This window comes from Mus caroli, unplaced genomic scaffold (assembly GCF_978045245.1).
Source record: "Mus caroli unplaced genomic scaffold, Mus_caroli_1 scaffold_13, whole genome shotgun sequence".
Classification (NCBI taxonomy): Eukaryota; Metazoa; Chordata; class Mammalia; order Rodentia; family Muridae; genus Mus; species Mus caroli.
Genome location: NW_028227268.1, coordinates 36,924,083 through 36,949,269, shown reverse-complemented (window position 1 = coordinate 36,949,269; position 25,187 = coordinate 36,924,083). Strand labels below are relative to the sequence as shown.

The 25,187-nt window shown below is 40.9% G+C and overlaps 1 protein-coding gene across 8 annotated transcripts in view; it reads left to right on the top strand.

Annotated features, from left to right (window-relative positions):
- Bcas3 (BCAS3 microtubule associated cell migration factor) overlaps positions 1 to 25,187 on the top strand; it is a 481,599-nt gene that overhangs the window by 225,616 nt on the left and 230,796 nt on the right. For all 8 annotated transcript variants that reach the window (XM_021178140.3, XM_021178141.3, XM_021178147.3 and 5 more), the window contains 2 exons: positions 3,625 to 3,821; positions 6,489 to 6,586. In XM_021178140.3, coding sequence (XP_021033799.1) covers positions 3,625 to 3,821; positions 6,489 to 6,586 — 295 coding nt within the window. The remainder of the gene's footprint in view (positions 1 to 3,624; positions 3,822 to 6,488; positions 6,587 to 25,187) is intronic.

Sequence of the window (25,187 nt, the reverse complement as noted above, 5' to 3'; positions counted from 1 at the left end):
TTAATGAGAAAAATAATGTCTCAGAAATGTTGCTGTAAGTTTCCACACATTGGATTTTATTGACATTTATCTCCAGTGTTTGCTTTGCCGTAGCGCATACAAATGTCCAAATGTGTTTGTAAGGGAAGTTGAACATTATTTTGTGCATAGTTCCTGCTGGGATTCCTGTCCTTGACGTGCTGTGATCATTGGCCTCTAAACCATTCCTAAAACAGCTTCAGCCAGCCACTCCTTCCCTTACCAGGTGACTGGGTCTTCAAGTGAAGCACTTTGAAATAAAAGAGACTTGGGCAGATTTCACAGGGGAGCGATTACAGTGACTTCTTTACAGATGCTGTTGTGTCTGTCTCCAGTCTGACATCACAGGGGAGGATAATGACCTGTATCACATTACCAGTGTGACAGCTTTTATCAGACAGGTGCCTCTGAGAAGTGGAACCCTTTGTGGTGGGCTCAGGGAAGATAGCCTGAAAGCTCAAGTGACTCTAGAAACTGGAGGAATAAACCATTTCTACATAGCGTGTATTTATTCCATGACTGCAGCTATTCTCACAGATGCTCTGTAATCAGCGGTCCAGTTCCCCACATGCTGAGGCCCTTCCTCTCCTTGTGATCTCAAGACAAAATATCCCATTGTGCACAGGCTTGGTCCAAGAGCTCTGTCAAAGAAACCACTGTCCTTCACTTCAGCTTTTCCGTTAGAAGCAGGGGTAATGTGTGCTGTCAGTGTGAAAGTGTATACAATATGTTCGTCCTGCACACAACAGGAGCGTGAGCATGGCAACATCTGGCTATTGGCCTCAGTGAGATTGCACAGGCATCTGTTTACCTCTCGGCTCTGTGACACTCATGGTTTGGAGCTTAAAATACACACAGTTCTTTATCTGTGGCCTAATTTACATTGCTGAATGCAACTCCCAGAAACCACTGTCCTTGATCTGCATTGTCTTTCCCTACTTTCGATTGGGAGCCTGCACCCTCTCAGCCTTGCACACAACCGCATTCCAAACCTTGTCAGTTGTGTTTTTGTTCAGACTCAATTGTCATAATCTGAGAAACATAATTAAATATAAACAATCAGGACAAGGACTCAAGGAATGTGGGAAGCCACTTCATAAAGCCTTTTCACAGAGGTGAATACAGCGCTGTCAAGTTTGGCAGAAGTATTGTTGGTTGATTTTTCCTGAAGATTTGTTTAAACTGTTATTCAAAAGATCATTTGTAGTGATATTTGGGTCGTCCCCCACCCCCCGTCTTCAATTTGCTTTTTTTCTCACACTGTTGAGTATAATCCTAGCAACTCCCCTACCCTTTACATGGAGCGTGATGCTTATAAAAGTTTGAATTACTGTTTTACTGTGGGTAAATCCCTCTGTCAATGTTTATGACAGTTGAGAAAACATTGTGATCAAGTGTCGGTTACATGAGAGAAAACATAACAGCTCCTTTATGTAAAAATAGATGTGAGGGATGGAGAGACAGCTTAGTGGTTAAGAGCACTGACTCTTCCAGAGGACCTGAGTCCCCAGCTCCCACATCAGGTGGCTCACAGCTGCCTGTAACTGTGTTCCTAGGGATCCTGTGCTATCTTTTGCCCTCCCTAGGCATGTTCACACATGTGACATGTCCTCACACAGATCCATACACATAAATAAAACTTACATAAAATTAGATATAAGAATAATTGAGAGCAACATCAATACATTACAGTATTATATATGGGAAGCAGCTTCATATGTGGAATTATTAGATTCCTTACCTTAGCATTGGAGAGCCAAAAATAACTGCACAGTTTTCAAGAACTTGAAAGGATTGCTTTTAGTCACTGTCATTGCATGCCCACATGGGGTAACTACTGACTTAGCTAAATCTACAAATTTGTCAGTCCCTAAGGACCTCATAGTAGTTCCATGAGACAGACAACCCACATTTTCAAATCTATAGCTCCTTTTCCTTTCATGGGATTTTTGTGGTTTTGGATACATGATGTGGTATGTATATTGTGGGCATGTTAATGTGTTTATATTTCTACAATTTGGGGTTAAATGTTTCTTGAGATAATAATATAATTACATTATTTTCCCTTTCTTTTCCCTCCTTTCAAGCCTTCCTATGTACAAGTCCCCCACCTTCCATTGTCTTTAAACTCCATGGCCTCTTTCTCTTTAATTGTTGTTGGTGGTGGTGGTGGTGGTGATGGTAGTGCATGTTTATTCACAAAAATATGAATACAGCCTGCTCAATCTGTATAATGTTACTTGTATCTTTTCCAGGCTGACCATTTAGTATTGGCAGTCATTTGTGTGCTCTTCCTTAGGAAAGACTATTTTGTTTCCCCCCCTCGGTAGTCCTTAGTTGCTTGTAGTATTTTGTGTAGATTTGAGGCTTTATGAATATTCCCCTTTCCATACTAGCTTGCCTGTTGGTATTATCCTTGTCTAGGTTATGTTAGGCAGCCATATTGGTGAGACTTCATGGGCATACCCTTTGTAGAAGACACAATCTCACAGCAAACTTCCTGTACCTCTGGCTCTTAGAATCATTCAGTTTCCTCTTCCATAATCATCCCTGAGCCTTTGTTGTAGATATATATTCATTGGGACTGGGCTCTCCAACTCTGCATTTTGATATTTTATAGTTTTCTGTAATGGTCTTTCTTCCGTTGCAAAGAGAAGTTTCCTTGATGAAAGTTGAGAAGTAACTTACCTGTAGGTATAATGATAAATATTGAAAGTATAGTTAGGGATTGTGCTGGCCTAGTAAAGTGGAGGCTGTAGGTTGACCTCACAGTTGTATGCCTGGTGTAGTCCCAGATGGTTGGCTGGGCTTTCAGTACCAGGAATGATGTTCCTTTTTAAGCAGGTCTTGGTCCAATTAGCAAGCTATTGCTTACCACCAAGGCAAAGGTGCCACTAGTGTGCCCTTAATGTTTTGTAACATGCTGGTCATTAATTGTGGTTCATAAATATCATAGCTGGTTTGTGTAGCTGGGATCTCACGTGACAAATTTGGTGCATTAAAGCTGGTCCTCGGGTACTCACCTTCAGGTCAAATCAAGCTCAGACCCTGTGGGTTCTATGTCTGAAGTACATGGTGTCTTCCTTTCACATCTGATCACATACCAGGGCAATAGCCATAGTCTATAATGTTTTGTGAGTCTCCTAGAGAACGCTGACCAAGGATTCAAAAGGCTTCTCATCCCTGGTATTGGGGTTTTTGTCCTACTATATATGGCTCTTGTGGGAACAGTTTGATTATTTTAAGATTTAATTTTAAATAATTTAATATGCTTGTGTATGGGGTTATATACTTGAGAATTCAGAAAGAGTTCTGCGTCATCTAGAATTTGCGCCATTGGAAGGCACCCACTGTGGGTATCGGGAACTAACTGAAGTCCTCTGTAAGAACAGTGCATGCTCTAAACCACTGAGCCGTTTCTCGAGCCTCCTACGGTTTATTCTTAATGTCCATGAAATCCGGTCAAAAGATTTCAGAAATGCCCATGTAGGCCATAATGTTGATTGTATTTTGCTCTGGGCGTTCTGACTGTCTTTATTTCACTCAGATGGAAAGTAGGTGTTAAGGCCATAGTACCTTGAAACCATGACTGTGTCTCTTTTTCAGGTTGAAATTGTGACACATACCGGACCCCATAGGCGCCTGTGGATGGGCCCACAATTTCATTTCAAAACCATCCAATCCTCAGGACAGACCACAGTCTCATCAACTAGTTCTTCTGTGTTGCAGTCGCATGGACCTAGCGACACACCACAGCCGCTCTTGGACTTTGATACGGATGATCTAGATCTTAACAGCCTCAGGTAGGAGAGGGGAAACAGGAAGTTGCGTGCAAGACAGGATTCAAGTCTTCCTTTGAGATGAGTGTCCTGTCAGTGTTCACACATCTCCTTTTGACACAGTGTCCTGTTGCTGACTCCATATGTTACCTGTCATTTGTTGTCACCGATTAGGAGCTGATCAGTGCAACACATATTTTAGTTCTTAAATGGAACACTTTAAAAAGCCAGCCAATTTATGCTTTGTGCATATGTGTGAATGTGCTGAGGGGCTCATTTTAATGTAATACAATATCTACTTATCTTCTTGTTCAAATCAGAGTGGAATATGGCTAGGTGGTAGTGGGTTACCTTAAATGAGTCCAGTCTGTGTCTCCGTCAGCAGAATTACCAGTCAGTTCATAAGCTTTGACTTGGTGTAGTTGCCCACATCTTTAATCTCAGCAGTCACGACTCGTGGTTTGTGAGTACAAGGGCATAAGAACATCCTGTGCAAAATTTAAAAATACCTGTTATACATCGAGATTTGGCTTTAAAATAGCCTTCTGACCTTCCTTGTATATCTTTTACAATAAAATTATAGGAAATTATATTCTAATCACATGACAAAATGGCTTTATCTTTGTCAACAGCAATAACAGTTTTTAAAAATAATAAAGCTAAGCTAGCTGTGATGGCACACAGCTTCAATTCAAACACGGGAAACTGAGTCACCTGAATCTCTGTGAGTTTGATGCTAGCAGGACTTTGTGCTAGAGACTCTTTCTCAAAACAAAACAAACAAAATTGTTGCCAGGCTAAATTAAATTAGACTCTCAAAAATTTAAATGGGATCCATGTCTAGAGGGGCGGAGACATAAAAGCCCTCCTGACTTTCCTTCTGGTGGTCTCCAGAGCATTGGCCACTTAACTGTCTAAGCATTAGCTCTCTCTCTCATCCCCCCGGCTGTCTTGCCTTCACTAACCACTCAGATGCTGCTGAAGTCAGAATCCAGGGTGTCTTCTTAATTTTTAAATTTTTATTTGCCTCTTTGTTTAGAAACTGATTCTGTAGCCCAGGTTATCTTGGAATTCACTGTGTGGTCCACATGGTTTTGAACTTGTGGATGTCTTCCTGCCTCAGCCTCCTGTTGAATGCTGGGATTTGGGGTGTGATATAGTTCACCTGGCCTAGGCTTATTCTTCACTTCTCTTTTCTCCCAGAACATGTGTTCATTGAGTTATGCCATTTATATCCCACAGTATATCTGGGAATTTGAGACTCTGTCCCCTGTGGGCACCGTGGAAATCATGTGTGCTTTCAGTCCTTCTGGCCTCGCTGGTCACATGGCAGGACATTGGCTTCACTGTTTGTTTAAAACTATGACATCCATTTTTTAAAAATCACAATACATTCTTCTTGTTCATTACACCATCCTTTGCTTCATATACCATTAAGGTTGGTGTTGTGCTGGGTGTGGTTGCCCATTTACTTCTAATTCTAAAGGTATAGTTACATTTAATCGCAGCAGAAATGCAGTAGATTTCTCAAACCCAGCCTGGTCTGCATAGCAGAACAGATCCAGATCCTGCCTTGCCTCTAAGAGAAGCCCATCTAATGTGAGCAGTAATGGATTCCTTGGTGCCAAATTGTCGTGTGATGACTCTGTTGTTGTGAACAGTATATTGCCACAGTGTAGTGTGATCTGATTCACCACAGTCTATCATCTCTCTTCTTCATATTTTACATTTCATTCTGTTGCTTGTAAAATAGCACTATGCATATATGCAGTAAACCCTCACCGTGTGAATTGTCAGAAGTACATACATGCATTATTCTTCTACATTGCCTGGTGCGCAGACCTTTCAATTGTAGTTATTATCTTAATAGTGTTTGTTCTGAAGCCGCTGGAGACTCAGCATTTATATATTATCTTTCTTTTGATAGCCTTTTGATAATTGTGTTTAATAAGTCAGTTTGCTGAGGTTCAAGTTGATTATTACATTATTATTGATAATTTTAAGGAAGTTATTTAATAGCTGATGGTCTGACCTCTGTGATAACAGGCATAACACAGCCTGTTACCCTGTCTTATCCTTCTAAATAAAGTAACTATCAGTGATGATGGGGGGGGCGTATCTCAGATTTTTTTAAATTATGGCAGAATGTGGTTGTGCACATCTTTAATCCCAACCCCTGGGGGGAGGCAGAGTCAGAATAATCTCAATGAGTTTGAGGCCAGCCTGGTCTACATTGAGTTCCAGGATAGGGCTACACTACATAAAGAGACCACACACACACACACATTCCTGAACTTTTGCTGTTCTCTTTGATGTTGTTCATGAAACTGAAGAGTATCAGAGCTGTTTGCATGTTTGCTTTGGAAAATATTCACTGTAAAGTATCTTGCTTCTTTTTCAGTTCTATTACTTTTTTTTACTTCGGTTTTAACTTTTCAACTCCTTTCTTAAGCCACCAAACACCACGAGTTAACAATAGGTTGGAGTGGGGTGGGCAGGAGAATGGCAGGCTCTTGGCACTTTACTTTTGTGTGTGAGTTTGGGGCTGAGACTCCTTTTTCTGTCTGTTAGTAAAGGGTAGGGTTCTTGAATGGATGGAGCCATACCAGCATTCATGATTTAAGGTCTGTTGTAGGAAGTGACAGTTTCCTTGCCAGTAACATATGTGAACTAAATTAAATTGCATTGCAGGATCCAGCCTGTCCGCTCTGACCCAGTCAGCATGCCAGGGTCATCCCGTGCTGTCTCTGATCGAAGGGGAGTTTCCACAGTGACCGACGCTGCCTCAGGTAGGATGCTTACACAGCATTTCTTTGCTCTTGAAATTTATTTTCTTATACATTATAGAGGATGATGCTTATTTTCTTTCCTCCTTTGTTTTGTTGTTTGGAGTTCTCTATGTCTTTTTACAGCAGTGTGCCTCTGTTTGCTACTGAAAACTGCCGGGCACTCAAACATTCCTGGTGTCTGTGAGTGGGGGGTGGGCCGTGGAACTGGCCCTTGATTAAATGTAATGAACATGGTACCGAAGGCTAGGGGGTTGATGACTGTTTGCCTTTGATCACTTGGAATGTCAAGCAGCAACCTCCACAGAGAGCGTAAATACAATGTATGGATTCAATTGACTCAACCTGTGGAGTATCAGCGTGCCTGATGTGTGGCAGTGGAGACAGTCCAAATGCTGTCTTAGCTAGTTTCACTGTGGAGATCATGAAGCCTAGAAATTCATTAGCTTAACCCTGCTATATCTAGTACAGTTATTCATTTCCTAGCCTTGCAATCAGCCTGTGCATGTGTTGCATTAATTTCTGATTTTTTTCGGTGACAGTTGCATCCTTTGAATTATAGAGGTGTTCTCAGCAAAGCCTGGTGAATCCCTGAGTTGTTTGTGGTAATGAGCTTTTGTGTGTCTAAGATCAGTTAGAAAGGGAGAACATTGCTGTAGTGGGGAACATCTAAAGATCTCACAGGAGGGGTGTGTCCCAAGTTTCCCACAAGTGCATTCATCAGTAATTCCACAGTAGTCAAAAGGGTTGAATTAGAGCAAATTTTAATCTTTTGGTGGTTTCAAAATCCCCACAAATGGCTGATTTGATTGAGGCTTAAACTGAAAGAGAGAGGGAACCGTTAAAAACTGCTGCTTGACTCTAGCTCAGCATGCAAAGGCTTTGCCTGTTTTCTAATGTTATTTGCTCATTTGGGTTCATTGATTGTACGTTAGATCTTATCAAACTGTCTATATCCAGGTTTATACCTTAACTTTAATGTAGGGTTTTCTATTAGAAAGTTCTTTCTTGTTTTTCTGCTCTAAGTTGAAAATATGGCTGTCACATGCAACAGGCAGGGAGGTGAGTGAGAGCCATACTGGCGTTTCTGCATCAGATCATCAGATCGGACTTTGGAGATCAATAAGGAACAAACATTTGGGTAGCCTTGATCTGCCAGTGCTAACAGAGAGTGCTGATTAAGATGAGGCCTTATGGGCTGGTGAGATGGCTCAGTGGGTAAGCATACTGACTGTTCTTCCGAAGGTCCTGAGTTCAAATCCCAGCAACCACATGGTGGCTCACAACCACCCATAGTGAGATCTGATGCCATCTTCTGATGTGTCTAAATACAGCTGCAGTGTACTTATTTATAATAATAAATAAATCTTTGGGCCAGAGTGAGCAGGGACTGAGGAAGCAGAGTTGAGCAGAGGTCCTAAATTCGATTCGCAACAACCACATAAAGGCTCACAACCATCTGTATAGCTACAGTGTATAGATGTTTATATGCATAAAATAAATAAATAAATCTTTAAAAAAAAGATGAGGCCTTATTTGGCCTTTGTTATATTCTTAAACTCTACAATATTATTAATTTTGCTCTCAAACTATTAGGTACTTGTAATATGTGTTGATAAAGTGATTACCTTGTGTTAGGCATATTTGATATGATAACCTGAGGTAATAATACATATTATGTTGATCATAAAATAATTTTTGCTCTAGGTTAAGTTGTTTCATGAATACAGAAAAAGTTCAGTGAACCATTTCATACATTGTATTAGGTATTGTTGTTTGTTTGTTTATGTAGCAAAAACAGAATTTAGGTTGATTTTTGAGTAGCACTGAGTAGTAGGTTTTCACACTTGATCTGCTTCCACCACTGACAAAGCCTGAGAGTTTGTGGGTTGTTGTTCTGTGGCCTTGACCCTCTGAAATTGCAACCTTTCCGTGCCTAAGCCCTGTTTTTATTCTCGGCCCATTTTTCCTTTTGAAATCTGTTTCCTTCATGAACCAGCAGGACAGTGAGCAAAGAGACCTTAGCCGTGGGGAATCAGATTTCTGTGTTATTCTCCTGGGACACCTCACATGGTTCGGCCCCTTTTGATAAAGAGTCTGTATTGTTCATTACTTTGGTTGAGTATATAATATTCTGTATCCAGCCTCCATCTTCTTGAGTCAGACCACTGCTATTAACAGAACTACTGTCCTGCAAATGTTTAACACAGTGAGACTAAATGATTATAGTTCTTTGTGGAAAGACATTTGTGAGTAAATTCGAATAGATCCTATTTTTTTAAAAAAAGATTTATTTATGTACATGACACTGTTGCTGTCTTCAGACACACCAGAAGAGGGCATCAGATCCCATTACAGATGGTTGTGGGCCACCATGTAGTTGCTGGGAATTGAACTCAGGACCTCTGGAAGAGCAGTTGGTGCTCTTAACTGCTGAGCCATCTCTCCATCCCAAATACTTTAATTTTTTTTAATCCTTTTTTTTTTTTTTTTTTTTTTTAGGGTAGTGATTCTCTTTATTTTAGAAATGGGGGTGGCTGCACATTCAAAAATTGCCACAGAGTGATTCAAACTTGGAAAACTTACAGAAAAAAAAAATGTTCCCTGCTCCCCACCCCATAGTCCTCGCCCTCTGAGGTAAGGCTGTGCCATTTTCCCATGGCCTTTACAAAATAAAACAGAACCCATCCAATCCATTCGTGATGGCCTTGGCTGTGCTGTGTGGATCCCAGGTTCTGGCTCAGTCAGACTTCTCCTTCATGTGCAAGAAGACGATGCTGAAGATGAAGAGCCTGGCCATCATTTTTTTTTTAAGGCAATAAATTTGTTGAACGTGTCCCTGAACCAGGAAGTGCAGATTTCAGTGCAGCCCACACAATGAGTTGTGTCCTGAAGCTTGGTGAACTGTTACGTACAGAACATCCACAGCATGGGAGCTCCTCCTTTAGACTTCATTGCTCTGCATTTCCTTCTTCCATTTTATACTGCTTCACGGGATGGATTTATATTTCTCCTATGGCATGTGTTAGAGCTGGCCTTCAGTTTCTGGGACAGAACCTTCTCTATCTGACTCGCGGTGGGAAACCTTTTTATATAAAAACCTTACAAAGACACACACACGAGACACTTTTCTGACAGTAAATTTCAAAGTGAAAATACCTTATTTAAACCTTGTAATTGGGAGCTGGAAAGATGTCTCTTCTCTTAGCAGCCCTTGCTGCTCTTCCTGAGGACATGGGTTAAGTTTGCAGCACTCACATGCCATCTCACAACCACCATCAGTACCAAGGGATCTAGAGTTCTCTTCAGGCCTCTGTGAACACTGCACAGATGTGGTTCATAGACATGCAGGCAGCCAAAACCTCATACACACAAAGTAAAGTAATAAAGGGGGAAGAGTCTTAAACCTTGTATGTGAAATTTTTATTTTGGCTGTCTTGTGTGTGATGTGGCACCGCACAAAGGACAATATGTTGACACCAAAAGAGATAAGCTGGATGTTATTCCAATTCGCTCAAGAGTTTTCTTTCACAGTTTGCCACGTACTTATTGCCATTTCATTCCTTCATGTAGAGAAACATGTAGAACACACACACACACACACACACACACACACACACACACACACAAAGCCTGTGAACTTCCGTGGTTTAAGCACAGGGAACCCTGTCTCTGCACGCATGTGCATGTTAGCGTCTCACTGGGGCCACAGGTGACTGATAGCAGACATTGTGTTTGGTTGTGAGCTGTTTCCATCTTAAGAGCACCATTATGGAGCAAAATCTGTGCACTTTTACCCTACGGCACAAGCCACCCAATGCAGATAGGTCTGCCCTGATTGCTCATATTCACACACACCCAAATAATTTAAGAAACTGTGGTTTTAAATAATAAATAATATTTTTGAGCAAAGCCTTAGGTTAATTTCTTCACATTTTCTCTATAAATTTTTTCACTTTTAACACCCTACTTTTCTCATTGTTTATACCTATTATTTTAATTGGTGTCTCATTTGAACTTAGCTTCTCCGTTCCCCCTCCTATAGTCAGTCTTCCCATGTAGAGCCAGCGGTCCTGCTGCAGCCCTCCCAATGCAGGGAGCACAGACATGCGCTTGTTTGTTCCTTGGTTTGTCCATCTTGTTTTAAAGTCAGTGTGGTGTCATAGTTTCTTGATTTGCATAATTAAATTGAAGAGCTTCTGGAGATCCAGGTCACCCTGATTGTGTCCTAGTTTGCCTAGAGGTTGATGCTTACCAACAAATTCAAAGGACTGAGATTAAAGGACAGATATTCCGGATCTGCATTCGGAGGAGACAGAGCTTATAAGTTGATCCACAATTGCCATTCGGATCAGAGGTAGACCTTCTTAGCCATCATAATCCTAAACCATTTAAGGTGCTGACTAGAAGGTCTACCTGGTGCAGCAGTGTGGGTCAGTGGCTACAAAACTACAGCTGACTGAGAAGCTGGGATTTTTATATTCATGCTCAAATCTTCAATAAGTTCTCTTTTCTTACCTAGCTTCTTGTTCTCTGAGCTCTCAAGTGGAAAATGAGAATTCCTACACAGACTTTGGATTCTCTTCTAAGAGATGTATTCCAGTAATTTCCTAAGGTGATTTCCAAATATAAAATATATAACGTTCTTTAGAAATACAAAGGTAGTTTTTTTGAAAAAATGATAAGGCTTGCAAGTTCCAGACATTGCGAGTGATTATAAAGTGACGAAAACTCTAAGCTTGTCTCTTAGGTCTTCAAAGCTTGTGTTGGAACAATAAGAGGATTAAGGAGAAATGAGAATTAAGGTGAAATGAGAAGGCTCAGTGCTGACCTGTGAGCAGCCCTTCTGAGGAGGAATGTACCAAACTCAGTTATTAAGACTAGTGTTTTAAATCAGAGATGCTCAAGTATGGGCAATATATCTGCTCTCATTCTTTGAACACTATCATCTGTATAAAATGTAAAAGTAAGTTTTAGAGACTAGGTCAAACAAAAACAAAATATAAACCTCTGTTTGAGCCTAAGGAAAGCATGAGGTTGGAATATTCATGGAGTTGGAGGCCTGAGGCAGTAGTGCCACCCCGATAGTGAGACTGTTCAGTGACATGAGTGTTAAATTGTTAGTGTGATGCTGTTCTCAGTTGTGTCCAAGACAACATGCTGGGACCTGGTCTCCTGATACTCTACTGCACGTGCTTGAGAATGGCCACAGAAAAGGCTAAAGGAAATAATCAAAATGAAAATGGTTGTCCCTGAGAAAAGACTAGTTCTGGAAGCTGTGGTGCCAAGAACAAGGGCCGCTGGGACTCCTTTCACAGCTCTACCTATAAATAAGTGATTTCATAATTAAAGCACTTCCGAGGTGTGTGTCCCCACAGCTCCCTGTGACGGTAAAGCAGGAGGATTGCTTGAACCCATGAATATGAGCGGATCCTGGACAGCTAGCGTGACCCAGTGGCAAATAAATGAACAAAACCCTTGTTAAAGTATCCTTTCTTAAAGGAAGAACTGAGCTAGGTTTATACAGTCTGTTTCAGCTTGGAAATCTGACTTGCTTTGGGTCAACTTGGAGGCATTTTTAAGTTTACTGTACAATTTCCTACTTTTTACATATGCTAATCATACAGCCCAGTGAATCTTTACAATCATATAAAGACCATTCAGACCAACAGTAGAATATTTCTATCAATAAAGGAGTTACCATGTCAGCACTGACTCTAATGCACCTAATTAGCTTTGCTTTTTTGGAACTTGATGTAATTGAATCATTTCACACATATACTTAAAGCATTTTGGTTAATGATTTGAGATTCTTGTACTTTTATCACTAGTTAATGCAAGAATGAATGCACCTAGCTATTGTACTGATAGAAACTACTATAATAATTTAATTATTAGAGTTGATTTGGACTTGGCAAGTGTTTTTGAAGAATACAATTCTCCTTGAAAGGCCAGTTAACAGTGTGTGAGTGTTTTGGTGATGCTTTGTTTTGTTTTGTTTTGTTTTGTTTTTTCGAGACAGGGTTTCTCTGTGTAGCCCAGGCTGTCCTGGAATCATTCTGTAGACCAGGCTGGCATCAAACTCAGAAATCCGCCTGCCTCTGCCTCCTGAGTGCTGGGGTTAAAGGCATACGTCACCATGCCTGGCTGGTGATTTTTTTAAAAATATGTTTCTTTCACTTTGAGAAAGATGATTAATCATAATCATAATAATTTATTTATTTATTATATGTAGGTACACTGTAGCTACAGAAGAGGGCATCAGATCTAGTTACAGATGGTTGTGAGCCACCATGTGGTTGCTGGGATTTGAACTCCGGACCTTCGGAAGAGCAGTCACTGCTCTTATCTGCTGAGCCATCTCACCAGCCCCCAATAATAATAATTTTAAAAATCAAATTAGACCTTTCTACTGAAAATTAGAAAACTGAGAACCTTGTATCTTACTGTCCTCCCTTTAGGACCCAATACTTGAGGAGATTTCTAGTTAAATGTGTGATAATATTAACTAGTATAATTTCTCAGATCATATAGTAAAGCATACATTGTTATGAAAGATGCAGCTCTTTTCAAATGATCAAATTCATGTTGTTCTGTAGTAGGTTTTTATGTATTTCTTCCCAAACAATTTAATGTTATAAGGAAGGAAAAGTAACTGGTAGTTGGATTCCACACTGGAGCTAAGGTGTCAGCTTCACATCAATAGAGCATCCAACATTTAAGATGCTGCTAGTGATCTGTTCTTTCCATCACAGGCCTGAGTGTAGCCAACTTTTCTTGACATGGTTCAACCAAAGGCTGTTTTAATCTATAAGAATTTTAGCTATGTGTAGTGGCATGTATCTTGTGGTCTTAGCCATAAGGAGGCTGAGGTTGGAGAATTGTAAATTCAGGGTCAGCCCTAGCTACATAAAAATAACTGTCATGCCAGACATTGGTGGCCCCTGCCTTTAATCCACTTGGAGGATTAAAGCACTAGGGAAGCAGAGGCAGATAGATTTCTGAGTTTGAGGCCAGCCTGGTCTACAGAGAGAGTTCCAGGACAGCCAGGGCTACACAGAGAAACCCTGCCTGCCTCGAAAAACCAAAAAAAAATTTTAAAAAAAACTGTCATAAAAGATTTTATTAACCTTAAGATTAAATATTACATAAGTATTTTAAATGCTGACTGGTGTAAGATGCATAAATGAAACTTCTATGGGTGGTTTGTGGATCAATACAAAGGAATTCTGACAAAAACTGATTGTAAATCACTGCTATGTATGAATTCACACACACACACTGAATACTCGACCTGAAATTCAGATGACATTTGCTCGAGGTTTCATCATGTCTGTACTTTTGTAGAGCAGCCATCTTTAAGATATTGAATGTAGCCAGGCGTGGTGGCGCATGCCTTTAATCCCAGCACTTGGGAGGCAGAGGCAGGTGAATTTCTGAGTTCGAGGCCAGCCTGGTCTACAGAGTGAGTTCCAGGACAGCCAGGACTATACAGAGAAACCCTTTCTCAAAAAACAAACACACACAACAAAACGAAACACAAAAAGATACTGAATGTAGCCAGACATGCTGTAGTTACAACAGTATAGGAGGCCAAGACAGGAGGGGTCCCTGAGCCTGTACTGAAAGAAGTCAGATTGTTAAATGCATAGCAGCCAGTGCTCTTAACCACTGAGCCATGTCTCCAGCCCCTCAGAGCTATGCCTTTTTTAGACCTTCTTCAATCTCCCTGTTACCTGGTATGTTTCTATATCATTAATACAACTTATTTATTAATGTCCCTGATGCTAACATGTTAGCATATTTTATTTTCAGTCTTCATTATCTATAATGAAGTACTTTTTATATATTTTGTGAGTCAAAAGTATAATGTATAACTATGTTACAAGAGATATTTCATTGAGCCAGGCATGACTGTGACTAGGGAGGCTGGGGCAGGGTGATTAGGAGTTCCAGGCCAGTTCTGTCTACATGAGTCCTGTGTGATAGTTTGGATGAGATTGGCCCTCATAGCCTCATGGGATTGGATGCTTGGTCCCTAGCTGGAGAAACTGTTTCGGGAAGATTAGGAGGTATGGCTTTGTTGGAGGAGGTGTGTCAGTTTCAAAAGCCTACACCAGTCCCAGTCCCAGTCCCAGTCCCATTGTTCCCTGCCTCCAACTTGTGAATAAGATCCCCAGGCAGTGGTGGCACACACCCTTAATCTCAGCACTTGGGAGGCAGAGGCAGGCGGCTTTCTGAGTTTGAGGCCAGCCTGGTCTACAGAGTGAGTTCTAGGACAGCCAGGGCTACACAGAGAAATCCTGTCTTGACCCCCCTCCCCCCCCAAAAGATGTATTCCTTAGCTACCTGCTCTAGCACCAGTCATGCCTGGTGCAATGCCTCCCGCCATGATGGTCACTGATTAACCCTCAGAAGCAGTAATCCAGCCCTCAATTAAATGCTTTATTTTATAAGTAGCCTTGATCATGGTGTCTCCATGCAGAAAGTGAAAAGTAACTGAAACACCCTGTCTCAGAAATCAAGAAAAATAATTGAAGGTAGCATACCAAGGTAGTTGAAAGAACCAGGCCTTCAAAAACAGGTCAAAACTTAGCAAAACGATGAAGAGAGTAGACCAGAAATGGAGCAGCTTCACCAGCAGGTTTGTGGTTGCCAGTAGCCATCTAAGCCTTGCAGACATGGTAGGGAGGGGCTTTTACAAGGTTAAAAGAAATATATGAAGGGCTGTGAATTTTACTGAGCTACTGGAGGCTATCAACGCACAATTCTGAGAGCAATTGCTAGAAAGAAATGTGAATCCACCTGTCTCTTTCCCCAGGTGTGAATGCACCACTGTCTCTCCCCCCACAGGTGTGAATGCACCATGCTCTCCCCCCTCCACAGGTGTGAACGCACCATTGTCTCTCTCTCTCTCTTCCTCCACAGGTGTGAATGCACCACTGTGTGTGTGTCTCTCTCTCCCTCCACAGGTATGAATGCACTCCCCCCCACAGGTCTGAATGCACCACTCTCTCTCTTCCCCCAGGTGTGAATGCACCACTCTCTCTTCCCAGGTGTGAACCAACTGTATTTTTCTTTCCCCAGGTTTGGGTGATGGCTTTCAGTTTTGATAAAACTGGACATTGGAAAGAGGAGCTGATTTTTCAACTTTCCCTGTCAGCATGAGACTCCTGTCTCATAGTAGATCAGGCTTTGTGAGACGTTTGTAGGATCTTCGTCAGCCTACAGAAGGAAACACTATCAGGAAGCAGTTTATAGGCAGCAAGATGCTCAAAATTGTATTCAGTGTCTTCACATGTCTTATCTCATTTAATCTCCTCATTTAGGATCACAGGTCCATTTCCCAAATATCCCAAGAATAAATCCTAAGACACCTTGCTCCTGGTGCTTGGAATTACTTAAAAGTGCATTATGGTGACACCTCAGTAAGTCTAAATCTCTTTCTGTCCTACTTGATCAAATATTCATTTCAAATTCATGTGTGCTGAAATGAGCCATGTGGGAGCCAAGAGAATCAGCTATTCGGGTGGTGAAAATGTGTGAACACAGCTGGCAGATGACATTCCAGAACAATGAATTCCCATCTTGTCCTTGTTGCTTTGGGCAACAACTGACAGGCCTGACTGGTCATTGGCTTTCTAGTTCTGGCACTTATAGGAATGAAATTCTTTGTGTCACAGATACTTAAAAGCCATCCCTGTTAGGGTGGATAAAAACTATGCTGGAGGGTCCTTCCTCCATGGAGATGTAAGCAATATGGTCTGGAGGTCTGGAGTTCTTGACCTGAACCTATAATTATTTGGGCATTTATACACACACACACAAAACCCCTCACATTCAGAGTCGTGGTGCTCAGTTGTGCATGGAGACAAAAACAAAACAAAACAAAAAACAAAACAAAACAACCAAAAAAACCCTTTGTGTCTGTGTTCTTCATTACATTTAAGAGGCTTTGGGGTGGCAGTGTTAGATTAGATGAGATTAGAACATTGTACCTTCAGGACATCGGGTGCAGAAGGAAGTTTATGCATCTGCTCTGAAACCATCTTGACTCTTGCACAAGTTATAATCTTAATGAACAGCTTGTGGTTGTGAAGTTTTCAAATTTCATTGAGCCAAATAGCTAGATTTGAGTGGAGGTTTTAATAATACTTTAGATTTGGCACTCTCTGTACCATCAAATACCACGCTGAGAAAGTGAGTTGAGAAATCGGAATCTGTGGTGTGATCCAAGGGCAGCCACAAGGTTAAGGATGGGGTTCCTTGTTCTGTGGACCACTGCGCCTCATGAAATAGTGGAGTATAGGCAGAAAGAAGTGGGTGGAGAGGGAGTTGCAGGTATGGATTCTGTTCTGTTGGATCTTATGATCCAACCTTGGGCAATGGCCAAGCCATGCCTTGTAATGGGCTCTCTGGGCTACCAAGATGGTTGAGTGGATAAAGGCCGGAGTTTGATCCCCAGAGAACACATGGTGAAAGTGGGCAGTTATCTCCCACTTCCATACATCTGGCAATACATGATACATCTAATTTTTACAAACAAGAAGGTCTAAGAGACTAAAAATCTCTTCATACATACTTTACACACTACAGAACAAAGATTGTTCGAGCAGAATCACTGATTCTCAAGCACACATGAGGCATTCTACCATCAAGTGGTAAGAAGTTTGTATACTGAGTCTTTAGCTCCATTATATGACTAAGCCTGGAAAACTTTCTTGGCTTATATTCCTTTATTAATTAGGCTTGTCATTTTACTATGGTCATTGTTCCTTCATGTACAACAAAAGTTCAGAATGTTTCAAGTTAGATTTTATATCATTCTTTTAAAAATGCATGTGTTGGGACTGGACAGGTAGCTTGGCTATTAAAAGCTCTTGCTGTTCCTTTAGAGGCCTGTTTTCAGTTCACAGCACCATAGAGTGGATCACAGTTCTAGGGAATCTGACACCTTCTTAATTCCATGGACACTAGGTACACATATAGTACATATATACATACACATGTAGGGAAAACACTTGTAAACATAAAGTAAATAAGTAAAATTTTAAAGTTAGAAAAAAATCTGCATATGTTTACCCAGACTGTTTCCTATTGCAAGCAACAATAAAACTTAAGGTTTTAGAGCACTGTGCTCAGTGGATTGGATTTACCTTTGTACCTCATTGACACGAACACACTTCTGCTTGCTAGGATCTGTGGTCAGGGCTAGCAAGCATACAGTAAAATACTTGATGTAGCTTTTCTGGATGTACTAACTTGACTTCAGCTTTCCTTGAGGGAGTTTAAAGAACTATTATTTCAAGCTGGGCGGTGGTGGCACACGCCTTTAATCCCAGCACTTGGGAGGCAGAGGCAGGTGGATTTCTGAGTTCGAGGCCAGCCTGGTCTACAGAGTGAGTTCAAGTGCAGCCAGGGCTACACAGAGAAACCAAAAAGAAAAGAGAAAAAAAAAAGAACTATTAAGAATGTTCCAGAATTAGTAATAAAATTGCAAAATTATATTTATCAGCACATGCTTTTGTTTTAGGCAACACCAAGAGAGGGTGTGGCTGGGTTTTGTGTGGTATGAAATCTTTGGCTAATCTGGAAAGTACTGTTGCTCCTGGTTAAGACTTGTCCAAGAAAATTACGATGGTGTCTCCTTGGCTCCTCAAGCTCACACGGACAGCATGGGGACACTCTGCCTCAAAGAGAAATTTCCATACAGATAGATGTGGACACATAACCTTGCAAGCTAAGCTTGAAATTTCAGCACGGTTCCCCAATTACATCTTCTCTAGACCATATTATTTAAAATGTAGACTGTGTGCATGCCAAAGAAAAGACTGCTTTTATCCATGGTTTTCTCAGCATGCAGAGGTCTCAGAAAACCCCTTTACACCCACCTCGACCACCCCTGTGTCTGAAATGTCTGATTTTATAACATGAGAAGGGCTGGGCACTTGGGAGGCAGAGGCAGGTGGATTTCTGAGGTTGAGGCTAGCCTGGTCCTCAAAGTGAGTTCCAGGACAGCCAGGGCTGAGAAAACCTGTCTCGAAAAAACAAAAAAAAAAAAACAAAAAAAAAAAAGAAAGAAAAGAAAACAAACAAACAAACAAACAACAACAACAAAAAAAACAAGGGCCGGGTCCTGAGTGAGAACTTGCTGTGGTGTTGGAGGCCATCTATCTGCGGCCTCTCTTGCTACTCTGCTGCCTTGGTTGCCTCTTCCTCTCTTCTTAAACATCTACTCTTAGCACTTATCAAATAAATATTAAAGTAACTGGATCATCACCTCTTTATGTTCTGTTGACCTCTAAATTGTTCCCACAATACAGTAAGGGTAATGAATTCAACATTTCCAAATAGAACATTGGAACCACATATTTATATTTGATGCAAATAGTACTTACCTCTAGAAGAGGAACTGAGAGACTACTGTGCAGCAGCTAGACGTGGAAATTTTTCTTCCCTTGGAGTCTTTTAGACTACATACATATCATATTTTTGAAAAACAAAATTTGAAAAAATTTTAAGTGCTTACAGATTTTTCTTTATTATGTTTTACCAAAAAAAAAAAAAAAAAAAAAAAGCAGCCAAGGTCAAGATCAATGACTGTTGCCTGCTGTTCTGTAGTTCTGTAGGATTGGTTGTTCACTAGTGTGCTTCTGGGACTTCCTTGCATCCTCTAGGATCTTGGCTAATGTGTTGATTGAGACTGCCAATTTTATATTCCTGAAGTAATCAGGGAGTGTGGGTATGTGTGTGACCTAGGAAGTGTGTGTTATACACACACACACACATAAACACTTTTAAATATTCTTTTATTTTTATTACATGTGAATGGATGTTTTCCTTGAGTGTATGTCTGTGCACATCATGAATGACTGATATCTGAAGATGCCCAAAGAAGCTAGAGAAGACATTGGATCCCCTGGAACTGTAGTAACAGAGGGTTGTAAACCGCTATGTACCATGCTGGAAATACAACCTGAGTCCTCTGGAAAAGCATCCAGTGCTTTTAACTGCTGCACCACCTCTCCAGCCCCACACACCATTTTGTTACCCAACTTCTCATGGCCTTAGCCTCCCAGTATACTTATATTCACTATTATATAGTGAGTGTGTATATCCTAGAAGGAAAAAGTCATATCAGTATCACCTCAGACAGCCATTGACAAACCTCCCTAATATAGTCCTGATGATGTCAGACTCCTGTACTAGTGGCTCACCTGGGTTCACATGCAGGTCACAGAGAGATCTTTAAGTTATGAACAGTTCCTAATTCCAGTTAGCACGGTTACATGTAAGGGCTCTTCACTCAGAAAAGATTTCCCACTAAAGTAGTGCTCACTCAAGGTCACATGTCTTCTCTGTCACCCAGCGTGAGAATGAAAACTAAAAGAAATAAGGTGTCTGAAGCTCGCAGCTCATTCTTTCTAGCAAGAGCTGAGGGCAAGGGAGGCAAAGGAATGCTGCTTCCCTGAGAAGTATTAATTGCTTTTTCAGAATATGTGTTAAAGCTTTCAAAAAAGCCAAACGCACAGTGATCCTAAATGGAACTGACACCTTGCTCCTCAATTGTGGAATAGCGTATGAGTGGGGCGTCCCCGTGGACTGCCAGCCCCTACAATATTTATCACTGTAAAGATCGCAGAGCTCTTAGCCACTTGGAAATGTGTAAAGGCTCTTCAGATCCCATCCTCTCGACCTGTGTTTTCACATGTTAAAATGATGGTTGCTTTTTGTCTTGTTGTAGTGTCTATTCAGACCTGTTCTTCTACCTCATCCTCAGAATAAGTGATAATGCTTAGCTTTTCAATAAGCTTAAAAAAGAAACCTGAGAGGAAAGTGTACCTGAGTTGTGTGTATGAGTTTAATCTCATCATTTTCGAACAGAGGTAGACATTGCTCTCTGAGTTCAAGGCTAACTTGGGTCTATCTGGCAGCACGGGCTAGAGAGTAATACCCTCTCAAAAGAAACTGAAAATAAACCTAAGACACAAATGGATTAATTTTCCATTTCCTGATCATTGACGTTTGGCAACTCCTAGTCAATTTTAAGTTCTCCACTTTTTTATGTTTGCAAAAAGCTAACTGCTTGGTTGATGTGTTCAAAATATTAGTAAGTCTAAGGGCTCTGTGGTAATGTCTTCAACCGTCATTGTTACTGCTGGTGCAATCCCACTACAGTTTGCTTTAACACATATAGTTTCAAGAATAATTGTGTTGAAGAAGCTCTTGTGGCCTCAGATGTAGCTGAGTTTGTAGAGTTGTTCCCTAGAGTGCAGAAAGCCATGGCCCTGATTCCCAGAACTAAAGAAACTGTGTATGGTCCAAGGAGAAGGTTCAGAAGTTCAAGGTCATTCTTGTCTTCATAGTTAGTTCCTGGCCAGCCCAGGATGCAGGAGACTCTATCTTTAAAAAACAAACAAACAAAAAAGCCAGGCATGGAAGTGCACACCTTTAATCCTATCACTTGAGAGGCAGAGGCAGGTGGAGGTCAAGACCAGGTTGGTCTAAAGAGTGAGTTCCAGGACAGCCAGGCTACACAGAGAAACCCTGCCTCAACACACAAACAAACAAACAAACAAGCAATCCAATAAAAAGTACCTATTGATATATGCAAGTTAGTAGATGTTCTTTTAAAAAGGAAAATACTGCTTGGTTTTTAAAGTTTTTTAAAGCTTTTATTATCTTTTCATGTTCATGAAAAATGATTTGGGCTGGCTTACTAAATAAGATATTAGTACCTTGCTTCTAAGTCTTAGTTCTGATTTACATATTAAATTATGCATGATAATTATGCAAATAGCTCACAATAGCAAACACTATCAAGTTTTGCCAAGCATCTCCCCACATTATTTCCCTCCATCCTTATAAAATCCCATGAGTTAACGGCGCTGTTATTAGTTCTGTTCTTCAAAGACAGTTCTGAATTCAAAGACATCATAATTTATTTCCCCTGAATGTCTTTACCCAGGTTGTCATTGAAAATATTGTTGATGAATGCACTTTTAGAATGGTCAGATCTGTCCTGAGAATGTGTGATTTCTGTAATTAAGTGTAGGTTTGATTTCTGTTCTCATACCTGATGAAGTTCAGGATCTTAGTTCTTAAGAATGCAAATCAATGGCAGTTGACAACCGCTGTGACTCCAGTCTCAAAGGCTCTGACCTCCTCTTGTGGCCTGAGGGCCACCAGGCATGCATGTGGAGAATAAGTTCATGCACTAACAGACATACATACATAAAATACATATTTTTTAAAAATACTAAATGTCTGTCTCCTGTGTTGTGATGATTATTGGAATATGACATGTAAATGCTTTTGTTCACAGTTCAAACACCTAAAGGGCTAAGGGATAGTCTTCCATTTCTCAGGCATCATATGTGTATAATACGAACTATACTGTTGTCCCAGCTAATCCTGGAGTTCTGTCCCAGAGCCAGAGTTAATCCTTGTCATTTGTATATGTCTTCCAGTCAGAGGAGACTGGATTCAAGTCATACACTTTTTTTTTTTTTTTTTTTTTTTTTTGTCATACACGTTTTTAAAGATAAACACAGTTTTCTCATCCTACAACAAGTAAAATCTAGGACGCCATTAAGATGACTGGAGAAGCGACCGCTCTCCGGATGCACTGCTTGTATTTCTATGTCTACCTTTGTCCCAGCCTTGTTTATCCCTTTCTGCATTCCCAGTGCCTCTCTTCCTATTTTGATATTCTTGTTTTATGTCTCTTGAGGATGTTGGATGTTTATTATGGTCCCTAAATGGACATATTTTCCCTGGGCTGTAAAACTCTGTTCCTGGCATGTTCTTGGCGCATGGTTTTTGCCTGGGCGGGGCTGCTGGGGGGGGTGTCCCAGTGCTGCTGAGGCGTCAGTGCCCTTTGTTCTTGCTGGTGAGAGTATGACATTAGTGGTTTCAGCTCTTGTTGACCCTGCTCTAAGCCAGAGCTTTATGGCCTTTAAAGCACAGGGTACCATTTTCTTGTGATCCTTTGGAATGAAAGAAAGAAAACTTGTCTAAATTTACAACTGGTTTCATTTACCAAAATGACGATTTCACTTGGAAAGTTTTGTCTTTTCTGAAGAAACTTCAGGAGATTTGTGGGCTTGGTGTCCTCTCTCACCCTCCACCTCCCAGCCCACATCTGCACTGACAGATGCTAAGGACTTTATTCCACGTTTGGGATAGGCAGAACTCTGAGAAGGAGTAATCAAGTCATAAATTTTTGCTTTTGTTTAAAGAAACATTTTAAAAATATAAATCACTAGAATGTTCCCACTTTATATAACTGAATAAAGGAAAACATTTAGTGAGAAGGAAGGTCCCTGTGGCAGCAGTGGTGGCAGCTTCAGGAAACCTTGATGCTACTGAGATCTGTGTCCTTCAGATCTGCACTTAATCTCATACTTGAATTATTGGACTGACTTAAGGTCTTGGTAACTTAGGATTCATGTTAGCGTCATGACCTTCAAAACAGATGTTTAAAGTGCTCCAAACTATTCTTCTACTCTTGGGCTCGAGAGAAAGCAAGTAAAGAAATAAAACAAAAAACTTACACCTTAGGTCTAAGGAGATGGTTCAGCAGTACAGAGCTGTTCTTTCCCTCCATCTCTTTCTTTCCCCACTTCTCATGAAAATAAAACAATGAGTTCGGTAGTGTTTAATAATATTTATTGAAAGCTGCCTACCGTAGGGCACAGCTTTTTGGAAAACTGCCTTGCTCCAGCTTGCTTTTCCAACCAAGTGTTTAACCCAAATCTGAACTTGGCATCCTTTAGGCCTGCAGTTCTTTTAAACCAAATGATCATAGCCGAACCTGGGTGGAGCCTAGTTTCATGTGTGAGGTTTTCAATAAAACCAAAGTGGAGCGTGGGTAGAAAACCAAAGCCAGGAAAAGTGGCGACTGTGCTGACACCAGAGGAAAACCTACAGGCCTCTTACACCTTGTGGGTTCAGAGTTGGGACAAAATTAAATGGAGGCGGTGCTTTGGTCCATCCTGGACTCATGGAGACAGAGGCAAACTGAGCTAGTGTGGTGAGTTTGTTACATACTCATGGGATTTTATTTTTATTTATTAGTGGAAGAGGTGTGTGTGTGTGTGTGTGTGTTTGTGTTATAAACTTTGGGGTAGGGATACAACTCAGTTGGTAGTGTACTTGCGTGGAATACAGAAATCCCTGAGTTTAGTGTCCAGACTTTCTATATGATGGTACAGAGTGTGAAGGCCAGGAAATCAGGAGCTCAAGGCTTTCCTTGCTTACATAGACAGTAATATACCAACCCGGCCTAGGCCTCATGATACCCTGCCTTTTTAAAATAAGTAAACTTTAGCATATGTTTGTTTGTTTGTTTTATACTATGTTAACCTCAAATTAAAAATATATAAGTTGCCTTTAGTGGAGAAAGTCATTTTAGTTTAGAGATTTATTTTATTTCCATTGGATTTTAACATTGAAATATATAGCAGTTCACTGGCTATGGGTGGCACACACCTTTAATCTATTAATCTCAACAGTCAGGAGGCAGAGCCAGATGGAACTCTAAATTCAAGGCCAGCCTGGTCTACAAAGTGTGTTCCAGGACAGTCAGAAACCCTATCTCAAAAAAACTAAAATAAGAAAGAAAGAAAGAAAGAAAGAAAGAAAGAGAGAGAGAGAGAGAGAGAGAGAGAGAGAGAAAGAGAGAGAGAGAGAGAGAGAGAAAGGAAGAAAGAAAGAAAGAAAGGAAGGAAGGAAGGAAGGAAGAAAGAAAGGAAGGAAGAAAGGAAGAGAGAGAAAGAAAGAAAGAGAAAGGAAGAAAGAAAGAGAGAGAAAGAAAGACAGACAGACAGAAAGAAAGAAAGAAAGAAAGAAAGAAAGAAAGAAAGAAAGAAAGAAAGAAAGAGGAAGGAAGGAAGGAAGAAAGGAAGGAAGGGCTCACCAGTTCACCATTGGCCATCATGCTTTGCTGTTTTTCCTTCCCTTGCTGGTCTAAGGCACACATGAGTTGTATCCTTTGGTGCACTTGTTGGTGTTGCTGATGAGCCATGGCTGTCCTTAGAAGAGTTTGTGTAATGCCTAGAAAAGACAAAATGAAGAGGGTACTGGAACTGAATATGTCAAAAGGCATGAAATTCAGTCCCTAAAGGTGACCCTTCCAGATGTGATTATTCCAAATACACCACAAACCTCCTTCCAAACCATTAGTTTCATGAATGTACTGTTTTTCTTGATGCATGTACTACAAATTATGTACCCTGACCTCAATTTTAATTAACCTTCCTGTATAAAGTTTGACGGCAGTCATTGGTGCTATGGAGCACTATCCAAAGGAGTCATGCCCAGCCCAGGCTGGAAGGACTGCAGGAGGCAGGCGAGTCTCGCTTTTCTCTACAAGGATCCTCTTTGATGCAGGGAGCTGACATGGGGAGATGATCCCTCTTTGCCACCTCTGCATTCAGTGACAGAGCTGGGATCCAGAGGCTTCAGCTCTTCAGCACCAGCCTCAAGCTTTCAAGGATACCATTTAGCTTGCGAGATTTAAAAACTGATGTCCGGAGATCAAAATAAAAGGTTGTTCTTTTGTGGAGCCCATAGTATCTAAATTATGTGGGCAGGGTGAAAT